At 37.6% G+C, this 13463-nt stretch overlaps 1 protein-coding gene across 1 annotated transcript in view; it reads right to left on the reverse strand.

Moving 5' to 3' along the window:
- The window catches only part of LOC118778853 (cadherin-22-like), a 103131-nt gene that overhangs the window by 12334 nt on the left and 77334 nt on the right, over nt 1–13463 (reverse strand). The window contains exon 10 of the mRNA XM_036530615.1: nt 9416–9667. Coding sequence (XP_036386508.1) covers nt 9416–9667 — 252 coding nt within the window. The remainder of the gene's footprint in view (nt 1–9415; nt 9668–13463) is intronic.

Here is a 13463-nt window from a genome sequence, read left to right on the forward strand (position 1 = left end):
GCTTCCATGTCAGCAGGTAACTCGGTAGCATAAATAGGCCCTAAAAGGGAAGTTTCTACAGACATTACAGTGTTAGTAGAATGGCACTCCCACTGCGAAGTGCTCAAAGTCCAGCAACAAAGTGCATGATTCTCAGACCTCTATAACCTGAGAGTCTCAAATTGCAGCCAAATGAGCTTACCTCATTCTCCGCTGAATAACTCTTATCATTTTTCCCCACATACACACTTCCTGTCCATTTCGTCGTGTACAGGCGGCTTGCCACTTCCAATGTGTCGAATACATCACTGGTAAACATAAAATTGGCTCTGCAATAGCGGAAGAAAGTCTGCCTATATTTCTGCATCCCCAGTGATTCTCTCGTTTCCCTCAACTCCGAATTCATCTCTAATATCTCGGTCATTTCAGGACGTAAACAGGTTTTCTTTTTTCTTTTTTTTTTGCTATGTACCAGAAACATGGGTCTTACATGGTGTTCAATAAGTAAGTGAGAGTAAACAACAAGATTGCATACAAAGACACAACCTCTGCCCATTCATAGTTGCAGTGTATTTGGATGCACAACTCTATACTCTATCAGTCATTGTACAGATACCTGAGCTGACACTTTTGCTTCTTGAGAGGCTTTCAAGTAAACAAATTTTTTCAACAAATGAGGATTATTTTACCTCATACAAAAGGGCATATCAAATTCATCATGTTATGGTCAGGGCATGGCATTTTCCATTAGAAAAATTAGTTCTGAAAAAAATGACATATGATGTGTGTGGATAACTATTACAGATCTAAACTGCAGAGTAATCTGGGATTCCAAAATGCCAAAAATAATGCAGGGTGCATAGGGCTGGTTAGAGAATCATTACATTGAGAAGCTTGCCCCTTGTAGGGTAGAGTCCAAAAAAGATGAAACACCTCTGTACCAGCCTCAGGTACAACAGTCGAACCTGCAATTCATTTACAAGGAGTCCCATACATACAAGCAGGTCAACCAGCAAATAGCGAGGTCCGCTCAGTAATAGAAAGATAGTACTTCAGTGTCTCCTCTCTGAGACAGGCGGGCTTCCATGGCAAGGCAGCAAGCCAGCAAACAAGGCACACTTTGTGGTCTTTGTGGACGTGGTGTGCTAGCTAGGTACTTGCTGGCTCTTTTGTGAGCTGGTACACATATAATGCTAGCAGCTACATTCAAGAAAGGGCCGGTTTCAATGTTTTTCACTGAAGTTGAAGCCACTTATTTCACCTTCCTTATTTCAATTATACACTGATTTAATTATTTAAGAAAGCAACAACAGTTTTCAGGGTGCTGACTAATGCCACCCAATCATAACAATGTGAACATTTTTAGCAAGTCTAGCTTGCTGAGGCTAAATCTGTTCAATTTAGAGGCCAATTCATCAGTTAGCTTTAGAGGGTAGGTGCAATATAGTATCTTATAGCAACATGATATACTTCCCACCAGATCTGAACTTGACATTCTCATCTAATGAAGACAAAATAATATTAGCTAGTAAGTAATTGCCCTCAAAGTATAATTTAAGAATTGAATTGTATGTACTTGATAAGCTTCTAAATTAGAATAGTAATTGGCATGTCCAATCTCTTTTTTCTGCATTCATTAATTCTTTTAACAGATGACTACATTTTTCAATATATTAGATCTATTCACATACTTGCACACCTGATTCAACCTGTCAGCTAACAAGAAAGACATTTATTAGTTAAAATAGGTTTGCTGGCAGTGGCAAAATACTATACATCAAATACACAGCTGGGAATTCCTGAAGCTTAGGATAATACCTGACGGTTGTGATGCTAGCTGTTTTGTTGGCTAAGCAGTTATACATATATGAAGGAAATATAGTCTAAGCACATCCATGTGCCCTCCAGTTTTGAGATTCACATTCTAAACATATAGGTATCACTCTGTCCCATTATTTGTGATAACTACATATTATTATATCTTATATCTGTAATTCCTGTACACTGAGTGTACTGTTATCTGACAGTATACATAGATATTATGGACTCAACATATTTTACACATATTTCACATGACAACAGCTGACTCTGGTGTACAGTGCCACCAGGGACATCTCTCAATTTTGGCATCAATGGAAAACCTGCACCTTGTTGTCTGTATGGCTGAAACCAGAATTAATTGGCTGCCTATTCATATGTCAAGGTTTGACCCCGGAGTATTGTAAGGTTACAGCTCTATGGTTATCAAATGCCTGTCAGATATGGCATGACTTTCTAGAGGGAGCCATCAAGAAAGATAACACAAGCTGTTTTTTGAATACCATAAAGGGTAAAGGGGGAAAGAGAAGGCCAAACAATATAAGGGCAGTTTGCATGGTCACAGGCATGCACACATGAACGTGCACACAATCTTGATTTCATTGTTCTTTTTTTCCCTTGACATGTTAATTCTTACAGCTGTATAAATGGAAGCTCTCTTGCAGCACTTGGAGCTCTGCCTCATCTACATTGTGACAAGTAATTGAAACCTCTGTGGTGAACTCTCTGAAATTTTAAACATTTCAAACACTTAATTTCTACTGATCAATCTTTCTTCCACCTCCATGACAGAAAGCCAGGGATTTTGTTCCTTAACAGAAAACGATGGTTTCAGTGGAAGTCTCTCCTTACTTAATGGCAAATAGTGCGGGTTTCGTACAATATGAATAGTTTGCTCACAGCTGTAGTTATAACGCTACTATATTTCATTGCCGCCGCAGCGGCTGTAAAGGGAACAGGAACATTCACTCCACATCCGAGTGCCCCTTGAAATGAATCAGTCGGCTTGTCACTCTATGTTGTTTACGAGACATTGCAGTGATTTGTGGCTGCAGTTGACCTTAACAAGGAGGAGGCATATCTCAGCTCTGGGTTTTAAACCGCTGGGCTACACACTGTAGCGCTGGAATTAAATATTAAGCAGTCATCATGTCTTAAGCCCCCTTTTCGCATTAAAACAGGTGCAAGCCTGATTTTCTCTTCTTTTTACACACAATAGTGGAGTAAGCACAGAAAAGTGACACTAATCTCTGAATATCACCCATGTAATTAAGTTCAGATAAGTAATACTATCCAAGGAATGTAAAGATACGGGAACTACGTTAATCACAGACATTATGTTAATAAGGAAGATTTAAATATATTTTGCGTGCAAGCAAATGAGGTGTAATTCAGAGGGTAGGACGTTTTGTTGGAACCATGAAGCAGAACAAATTATTTTTACAATTGCTTCTCTTTTTTCATGCTGAGCATGAAAGATTAGCGAGACATCGCCAGCAGAACAGTTTTGGACATGCAACATATGCTGGGACCCAGTGTCTCTGGTTTTCCTTTACAGTTTGAGCTCAAAGTCTATTCTTTCCATTTTCAAGTCGAGGCCAGGCCAGAACCATCTTCTCTACATTACCTCCCTAGCAATGTCTTTGATGATGTTTGTCCCTCTGGCAAACTCCTATATATTTCTATATCCCAGCAGATTTCATCAATCAAATAATTTCAATCCATATGGTTACTGTTCTGTATTGATGGAAAGCATTAAAATGTAGGTTAGGTGCAATTTACATATATGGACACCACTACAAGTCTAAACAAGAACCCCTTCCCTTTGGGGGGAAAATAAATTACTTTCTGTTCAAAAATGCATTCCTTTGATTCAGGATACACAAGCGTTGAATGAGTGCTGGTGAAGTCGCATTAGCAAATCCATACTGTAAGATTCTTTCTGTAATTTTCTGAAAATCACTTTCTGTTGAAAAAAAGCATGTTGTACCCACTCTATAAAAGTGTTTAACTGAATCCAAAAATCATTCAAATGAACTGCCAGCATAATACTATCTTTCAGCCAGACAATCCGACACCATGTTACACGGCCAAAATTATAAACCAAACTATCAACATGTTCGCTTTGTAAAATGCCAAAAAAGACCAGACAGCTAACTGGTCGCTTGCAACAGCCTTGTCACTAAGGAGACACAGTTATGACTAGTTCTATTTTGGCATGAATTTGTCTTGCTATTGTAACTCAAAATACTTTTTTTTTGTTACTTTAAGCAATTTTTGGAAAAAATAGCCAAAATACCAGCTGGCATCTCAATCCCAAAAGTCAGTGTGAAATCAGTGACAGTTCACAATTTGGCTGAAAAAGCCCACTCTGGCAGCACTACCACCTACAGAGGAACCATGTCCCAAACGTATACTTTGTAATACGCTTGCCGAATATGCATGGTCATCAAGTACATTCACACATAGTGTAGTAAAGTATACTACACTGATAATATAGTATATTTTAAAATATTTGGATGGCATATGTCAATCACTAAAAAATGCAGGATGCATCAGCTGCATACCATCCAGTAAGAGTATAGTATTTTTTAATTTTTTTTTTATTGAGATCAGCAGGATTCAGAATGGTAAAATGGCATGCAATAAGAGTGGCAGCTAACTGAATAAACTCCTAATAGCAGAGATGTCAAACATTAACCTGGACTGCTAATAAGCTAGTCAGGCATGTTGTATTTGCTTTGTGTAAGGGTGATTACAACAATACACTTCTGTAAGTAATTACTGTACCTATCTATTGTATTGTATATGTAGCTACAGCAAAGTTTACTATCAAGCAAAGTTTATACAAGTTGGTACCTAGCTAAACCTCCACGCAATTTAAGGTAACTTTCTATCTTGGAAAAGAGAACTGACCCTCAGCTCTGGCTGGATGTAAGCTATGCCATTACAATTGCCAATGATCAAAGTTCTCTAAAGCATAATGATTACGTGGAAGTAAGTCACAAGCATTGGCTTTTTGATGCGTTTACTCACAGTGCACACAGTGTTGGAATCAACATTGATTTTGATTCTGAGATAAATAATGAGATAAATAATAAATAATGTTTCATAGCAGGCACATGACTGTTGAAGACTACTGTGAAATGGAATGAATAGGTGGTCAGCTGATTAGAGAATAACCTATACATTTAGATCAACACCGGTGTAACTTGACAGAACTGATGTCGGCTAGTGATAGAAATCGTAATTAAAAGCTATGTATGACTTAAACGCCAACTTATTTTGTACTTCATTTGCATCACACACTCCCCTTGAAAGGCAGTGGTATAGAAAGTAACTTGTTGCTTTATTTAATTATGTGTTTAAACAGCTAATCATACTGAAATGAAAAAGAATTCACTTAGTGAGCCATTGACTTTTGCAGAGTTCATGGATCTATTCTCTATCGCTTTCTACTCAACCATGTATTAAATACTAATCTTGGGGCAGCCGAAACTCCCTGTGATTATTTGGGAAAAAACGAATGGAAGACATAAGATTGTGGACTTATTACATACTTCTAGGCTTTATGCACGTAATAGTTATTTTTACAATGTTTTTTTTGAGTTACTTAAAAGGATCCTGTTTACCCTTTCAAATGCTGAGACAACCCTTCTTGCCAATTCACTGGCATGAAAACAGTTGTGCTTCACATGAAGCAAATAAATTATGAATCGAAGCTTGTTCTGTGGGTTTCATTTAGAGAGAATATTGATTAGCAAGACTTCACCTGAGAGACAGACACACGCACACGCACACACACACACACACACACACACACACACACACAAACACAAACACACACAAAGCCACATACTACTGGAATACTGCAGTAATGTAATTCAGCAATTTTTCTATTTCAAATAGTAAAATAATGAGTAGCCTGTGCACATGGTCACATTCATTACTTAAAAATAATAATTGAGTAACTAAGGATTCGATCTGAATGAAAAAAAAAAAAAAAAACAATCTCCGGCATCTCATTTATCAACTGTTCATACACACAATATACTCTAATGGTATGTAGCCTACACTCATTGTCAAGTTGTCTGATTGATCTATGAAGAATAAAGGTTTCACAGAAATATGCTGATTTTCTACTTCTAACCCACGCATACAGATTTTTCAATGTGGTTGAATAACAGTACTACAAGGAAAGATGAACAACCCACTTCAAAGGTTGCAAGGAACGAACACAGCCTGCCTGCTGGACAGTTCATTTGTCATTATTTTCACATAATGGAATGAACGAAACCCAATCCAATATCAAATTCAACAATGCTAATTTGGTGTATAAACTCAACAGATAGTTCAAAGTAGAGTGATAAGTGGCACTGGCCAATTGCCAAAAAAAAGAAATCATTTATTATTTATTTGTACATAAAAAATGCACCTTGTCATCTATTTTACTCATTGAAATACAATTTTCATGAATATCATAATGCATAATAAGAATAATTCGTACATATTGTCATCAGAATTACAATAAGTATCTTGTGGGTTCTGAGTTTTAGAAACTGTGTTATTTTAGCATTTTATTCAAGTAGTACTTTCTCCCAGTGTAAAATGCCACTTCCTACAATGCAAAATATGAACCTTTATAAACCAGTTTCAACTAATTGCATACCTCTTTTTCCATATCTACCCACCTTTCCCACAGATGATGTGTTCTCTGAGCCTTTAGACTATTGCTATTTCCCCTAAGACATTTCAAAGAATTAACTTCTTCTGTTTACCCAATATGGCTAACCAGTGTGTATTTTTTAAAAAAAAATTCAATGCATGTATATGTGTGTACAGTCCATTTTTGATCTATCAAAGATTCAAGTTTAAAATCTGAATACTTCTATCAGTCTTGATTCTATCACTTTTAATATTTCCCAACATTTTCTCCAATGATTTTATTATTATTTTATTATTAATGATTTTACTTTTTTTATTTTTCAACCTTGCATTTAAAAAAACAGCTTGTATACTTGTGCTTATTATAGCTGGTGCTTTATAGAAGGGAAAGTTTTTCTTATGTTTTGGAACTGCATTCAATATGCTGTAAAGTCATTAAATCAGTTTTAATTTTTGTTATCAGTTGGATGATTTCCTTCTACTATAGAGGGCAAAATGGAACTTTCAGTGAAAGGACTGTTATACACAGAGAGAAACGGTGAACTTCTGGATCCTTTTTCTTGTGTATTTTTCAAGAGATGTCCTTGTAAGAGATTATGCACTGTGGCATACAGTACCAGTCAAAAGTTTGGACCCACTTCATTAAGATAAGGGGAAACATGCATTCAAAGACATTTTTATCTAAAGACTTCTGCTTAAGTGCTTGGAATTTGTTTCTTTGATGAATATAAATAGTGACGTTGTTGCTTATGTATGAACTTGTTTCTTTGTTTTCTGACATTTGTGGTCACTGCATAATTCCATTTGTGTTATTTCTTAGTTTTGATGCCTTTACTATTATTGTTTCATGTAGCTTTCATGTAGACAAGCCAAACAAATGTAGTCTTTCTGAATCAGCTTTTGAACTGATTAACTGCAATAAATATGTTCCTTTTGGAGGTTGAAAATCAACCTAATTATAGTAACTGAACTGACTGAACAACCAAAAAAAAAAAAACGATGAAACACGTTTGGCAAATCTTGCCTTTTCAATGCAAATTCTATCACGCTTGTCAATATGGTCTGTCGGCTGTGTCCAGGGAACAACTCTCTACTACAAAAGGATTTAAAGAAAAAAAATAAACAAACAGATCGATACAGCCTAATCTGCCATGATCTGTGAGGGCACTCTTTCACCATCTAAAAAACACAATGCCAGAATGCCTCAGTCCACTTCAGTCTGCCATAGAGAGTGGGATAAATGGTCATTGTTCTCCCACAAGAATGGAGAAAAGTCACAAACTAATATGTAACAATTATAACATATGTGTGCGCTAAATGTTCAAGACATACATCATTTACATCGTATACAGCATGACTGATTGGTTATGCTGTGTTTGAAGATTCAAGTCTGGTCCTGTAACTCAAAACATGATAAATAAGATGCATTCAGCCGAGAACTTAACTAAACTCGTCTTTATGTACAGATCCATACCCATGCATTTTTATAAATGGGGTGTAGAAGATGTCTTGCCTGGCCACTCCATTTTCGTTTAAATCCTGGCAACCATCAAAAACTAGTCAAAGAGCTCTGGTGTACAGCATTTATTGAAGGAAAAAAAAACAACCTTTTAAAAGACTAGTAAATAAAATATAACTACAAGAGGAATGTTACTTGGGACAAGTCTGACATAACTTTAATGCTGCAGTTAAGACATATTAGCCGAAATTTAGCTGGTGTCATGACTGAGTTCATTTGCAGAGAGTCAATTGACTTTCATGAAGTCGGTGAAGGAAGGGGAACACTACATACAGCAGGTGTGGGAGCACAAGGGGTGAGGGGAGACTTATGGCCTGGCTTTCGGCTGCAAAGAGCTGAGGAGGAGAGGGTACTCATAAAACTTTCAAGATGACAATACAAGTCCTCAGCATTCCCACCGAGAAAAGTGAGTGCTAGTATCTTCGAACGTCTGGAAAGCCCTGTCTATTTAAAGCCCGCTGTTCTAGTGGGACGTAAGTGCTGATGCAGCTCCGTAGCCACTAGCACTGCAGTCATTCAGCTCCCCTGAATGTTCTTTGTGGCAGAGTGGTTTGATGTCATTCATAAAGCCCAATATTGTATGTACCCTCTTCCTGAACAAAAAGTTTTTTTTTTTTTTCCTTCATCAAAGAGGATGTCCAGCAGCAAAGTCACCAGTTGAGTGAAAATGAAATATTGATCATCTTTTATGTCATTGCTTGTTTTTAGCCTTTTTACATGGAGTTTGAACCTTCAAAATGAACAAAAAAAATCTGACTGAAGGGAGATGGTCCATTAAGCCTCTCACCCAAGCAAATAGACACATCTAAGGGTTAGTGGTGAGAAAACCATGTTTTTGCTACCATGCTAGTCTTTTTTCTCCCTCTTTAGTCTTGGTATACACTCTAGTTACCTCCTAACAAGGTAACTGCAGACTTCCCACTTGTACTTCCATTCCAATATAATTTACACAGCCAATGTATTTGTCCTCAGATCCGTGGAAATAGGACACACCATGGCTCTGGGCATTCAAAACCTCTTTAGAGAAAAACAGTGCACAAGAATCACAGGAAACATGTGTTCACGCCATCTCTGCCAGCATCACCGTTTCGCATACATGTTTCTAACACTTCCCTGTCGGAGGTAGTCAGTTATGATGGTTGAAGCTACAATGTGAATAAAATAGACGGCAGTGTAGCATAGTGGTTAAGGAGCAGGACTTGTAACTGAAAGGTTGCCTGTTTGATTCCCTGCTGAGGCACTGCTGCTGGGCAAGGTACTTAACACACAATTGCCTCAGTAAATATCCAGCTGCATAAATGAATAACAATTTATGAATTGTATAAATGGATAACATTGTTAAAAAAAAAAACTGTAACCGATGTAAGTTGCTCTGGATAAGAGTGTCTATTAAATGTGAATAATGTAATGTAATGTAAAAATGGCTTAGCTTACCGATGAGGATCAGCATGCAGACTAGCAGGGCTATGAGCGCCCCGGGGCTGAGCGCGGCCGACATGACGTAGGCCGTGGCGTTGCAGGACTGGATGGCGCCCTCGGTGTCGCAGCCGCACACGTGGATGGTGAGGGTGCCCGTGCTGCTGAGGGCGGGCGGCCCGCTGTCCACCACCAGGATGGGCAGCAGGTAAACGTTCTGCTCCTGTCTGTTGAAGCCTGTGCGCTGTGTCCTGATGCCGGCCGTGTTGTCTGGAAAATTCATCGAAAAAAAAGAAAAAGAAAGAAAAATGGACAAGAAAACCCTGGTGAGATTTGAGTGAGTGAATGGTGACTGGAAAGAGAGCCGGTGAACTGTGATGACTAATGACAGCAGTAGGCTAAAAGGTATTGATTTTTTTTTTTTTTTTTTGAGACCTTTGCATCTCAAAGGTTTCAACTTTTGCATAAAGTTGTACATTGTTAAAGTAAAACATTAAAGACAGTTTCGTTATAAAAACCTATTTGGAAATAAAGTTCTCAGGGTGAGAAAACACCGAATGAATTTTATCTTGTACATTCACATACTTACGATATTTCCTTATTGCATTTTCTCGTTGACATTTTCATCATTTTTTTGTAATGTAGCCTTCCCATTCTTGTCAAGTATTACTGTCTTTATAAGAATTATCTGACGAGATATCTGGATAAGAAGCGCTAAGAAGCATGCAATTTTGAGACACTCTCCACTTCACCCGTTCACTACTTTGCGGGATGTGGAAAATTCAGCTAAAGTAAGCATTTATGTAATGAAAATGGAAAGCAAAGACTACAGAGTTGCTACTGGAAGCTAAAGCTATTTGGCAAGCTCCCGAAACAGCTAGAGAACTACTTAGCTCATAGGCTACACAGGCTCACTGATGAATGCAAAAAATACATAGAGGAGACTTTGACAAATAGAGTGAAAATTGTAGTTACAGTTGATGGAATCTCATATTAGAGATCCTGCAATCCATCACAGGGGGCATACATCACTGTCATCTGTGCAAGCTACTACTCAGAGGTATGTATTCATCATATTTCCGTCACTGTTTATGTTGAAGAACATTGTTTAACATCGGGCTGTTCACCCTATTTTTCCACTGCCTTTTACTCTTAAGCACTCTCGCCTTCACCTCATGTTTTAATTGCTTCATGTAAAGGCAGACTCCCCCCCCCCCCCCCCCCCCAGCATAATGCAGGACTGAATTTGTCCAGTTCCTAACAGGGCAATGATATATTTTTTTTTTCTTTGGCTCATTTTTGTGTAAATTTGTGTAAATTTCACCTGAAGCTGTTGTCAGCCCTATTTGAAAAACATAGGAAGTTTAAATACAAGAAACAAACCAAGAAAGCAATAAAATAGAAGACAAAAAGGGAATATTAATATTCACAACTGAAAATGATGAGAGACAGTTTTCATATTTATAGCACTTATGAAAACAATAAATTCAGCAAAACTGATTAAAGCATGGACAGTCCATACAATAGCAGCAGATCCACAACACTGTGTTAACACTGCTAGACTAAGTACACCACAAAACTGCCAGTCTATAAGCATCAATGAAAATCAAACAAAAAAAGACTAATTGAAAAACGTTTTACTTGAATGTAATCAACTGTTAGAAACCTTTCTCCAGACTAAGAGAAGGAGATACAAACTTTATTTAAAAAAAAAAATATATCAATAAAATATGGAACACTTAACAATGTTAGCTGGCTCAAAAGGTTAAGTCCGTGTGATGAAACACTTGTGTGCCTTCTGGATCGCATTACAACTACAAACCCCTCTCTTTCTTTGTTTTCTCTCAACATACAGTACATTATGCTGAGACTCAGGCTACACTGAGATGCTGGGAACACTATAGAGTAACGGCCACACATTCCAAATGAATACATGCATCACAGAGAGAACACCCGGGGCTACTTCTCAGGACGGGCTTTGAAAAGTAAGGATTTGTGTCACTACACACTTCCCCTGTACGCAGATACACACACAGCTGATTACTGCTTGGTCGACATTTGGGAGAAAAATGCCAACATTGATTTTTCTATTGTTTCAACGGATTTATGTATAACACTGTTACTATGCTAATACCAGTGTGTGGATGCCTCCACAAGTAGGCATATTCAGTATTTGTTTTTGTGGATATTGAGGTCTTTTTAGATACTACTGTACTCTTCTTTAGAGCCAGTCCAAAAATGGTGACTCCCATGTGACACCACAGTAGTGCAAGCAGTGAGAAAATCATGACATACAGGCCATTCTTGTACAGCATTCAGAAAATGTGACTCATGCACTCTTTCTCTTATTGCAGCCACTGAAAGTTGTTTCTGGTCTCAGATTGTTATCTCTTACCAGTCTGCTTCTTGCCCAGGTGCACAGGTTGGAGGGATGGCCTGATTTGACAATGTCTGTATTGTACGATGCTTCTTTCATTGCTTTATGATATGGTGGACTGTCCCCGTGTGGTTCAGAGACTGTTTGTACATGTACAATGTTTTGTACATTTCTCCTCATGTCTGCTTTGCTATAACTTGATCTTTTACTTACTTTGGAAAGTTCTGGTCATTATGATTGAGTCTTCGCCCTCAGGTTTCATTCACTAACTAAGGGTCCTCTCTAAACCAGGTGTATTATATTGAAATCTGTGATTGTTCATTCTGAACCATTATTATTATACACTACAATAGATGACCCAACTAATTAGGTTGCATGTTAAGGTAACATTGTGTACCTAATTGAATTGAGGTTTGCCAAAGCGAAAGGGGTTGAATACTTTTGCAAACAGCATATTCCATTTTTCATTTTCTTAAAAAATATTTTGTGGTGTAAAACTCATGTTACTCACTAGTAATTCATTAAAGGTATTATTGTTGTAAATTAAAATATCATATATAGAAAAATAATAATGTATTAATTGTTATCCAGTGAAATGAGTGATTTAGCACGGGGGTTGAACACTTTTGCAAGGCACTGTACGCATGTCACTTTCTCATTAGGGGCTGAGCCCCCCTAAAGGTCTGATCCTAGAATCGCCCCTGTTCTACAGAGTGGTTAATATAGAGTACAAAGACAGTTACAAAAATGACTCAAAACTTTTCCAGCATGAAAAAAACAAAACTTAAGGTTCGTCCTCTTGTGTCAGCCCTCAATAAGATGGAACGCAATGTGAAGCTGTGATGGCGGAAAACAAAGTGACAGATTGGATCTGACAGGTTGACAAATGTGTCCATGAAACAGAAGTACAGTGAAAGAAAAGGGAGGTTGGATGAGTAAATAGAAAAAAAAAATGAAATTAAATTGGGGGGGTTGGGTGGAGTAGGGGGTTGTGTGTTGTGGCTGGGGAGGGAAGATGTGGTGTGCCCCCATGCAGAAGGCCGTGTTCAGACACGTGAGGCCGCGATCCTTCCGCTGACATTTCCCCGGCTCTGGCTCCTGACATTTTCATCGCGTCAGATCAATCTTGATTTACTCACACGTCACATCCAGTTACGTACACATCTCTAAAGAGGGAATTGCCAAAGATATAATGCTGTTTGGCTTGATGGGGACAGTGATTGTAAAAAAAAAAAAAAAAACAACAATAAATGGGAGTGGCAGGGAGGTGAAATGATTGAAATGATTTTGCAGTCACAATGAACCATTCTTTTTTTCAGTAACATAAACTTGACTAAACAATGCAGCAATTAAAACCAAAGAAATGCATACAAAGGTTAATTTGTATTTATGAACTTGTTTCTTGTTGTTACATTAAAAACTGACTCTTCTTCAAACTCACTCAAACCATATTAAAGACTATAAGCAATAGATTTAATTTTGTGATTAGTTTAATGTAATTTCACCTAAAATCTAACAAAACAAAACCCCCAAAAAAGTTATCTTTCAAAAAAATGGCAAGTTATGTTTCCAAGGATTTTAAATTACTAAATAAAAACCTGAGAAATAGGTCGACTATCAAAATGATTCCTATCTAATTGAAACCAAAAGACAACAGGTGGTGATGATGATGATGATGATAAGGAAGAA

This window comes from Megalops cyprinoides, chromosome 6 (genome assembly GCF_013368585.1).
Source record: "Megalops cyprinoides isolate fMegCyp1 chromosome 6, fMegCyp1.pri, whole genome shotgun sequence".
In the NCBI taxonomy this organism is placed as follows: Eukaryota; Metazoa; Chordata; class Actinopteri; order Elopiformes; family Megalopidae; genus Megalops; species Megalops cyprinoides.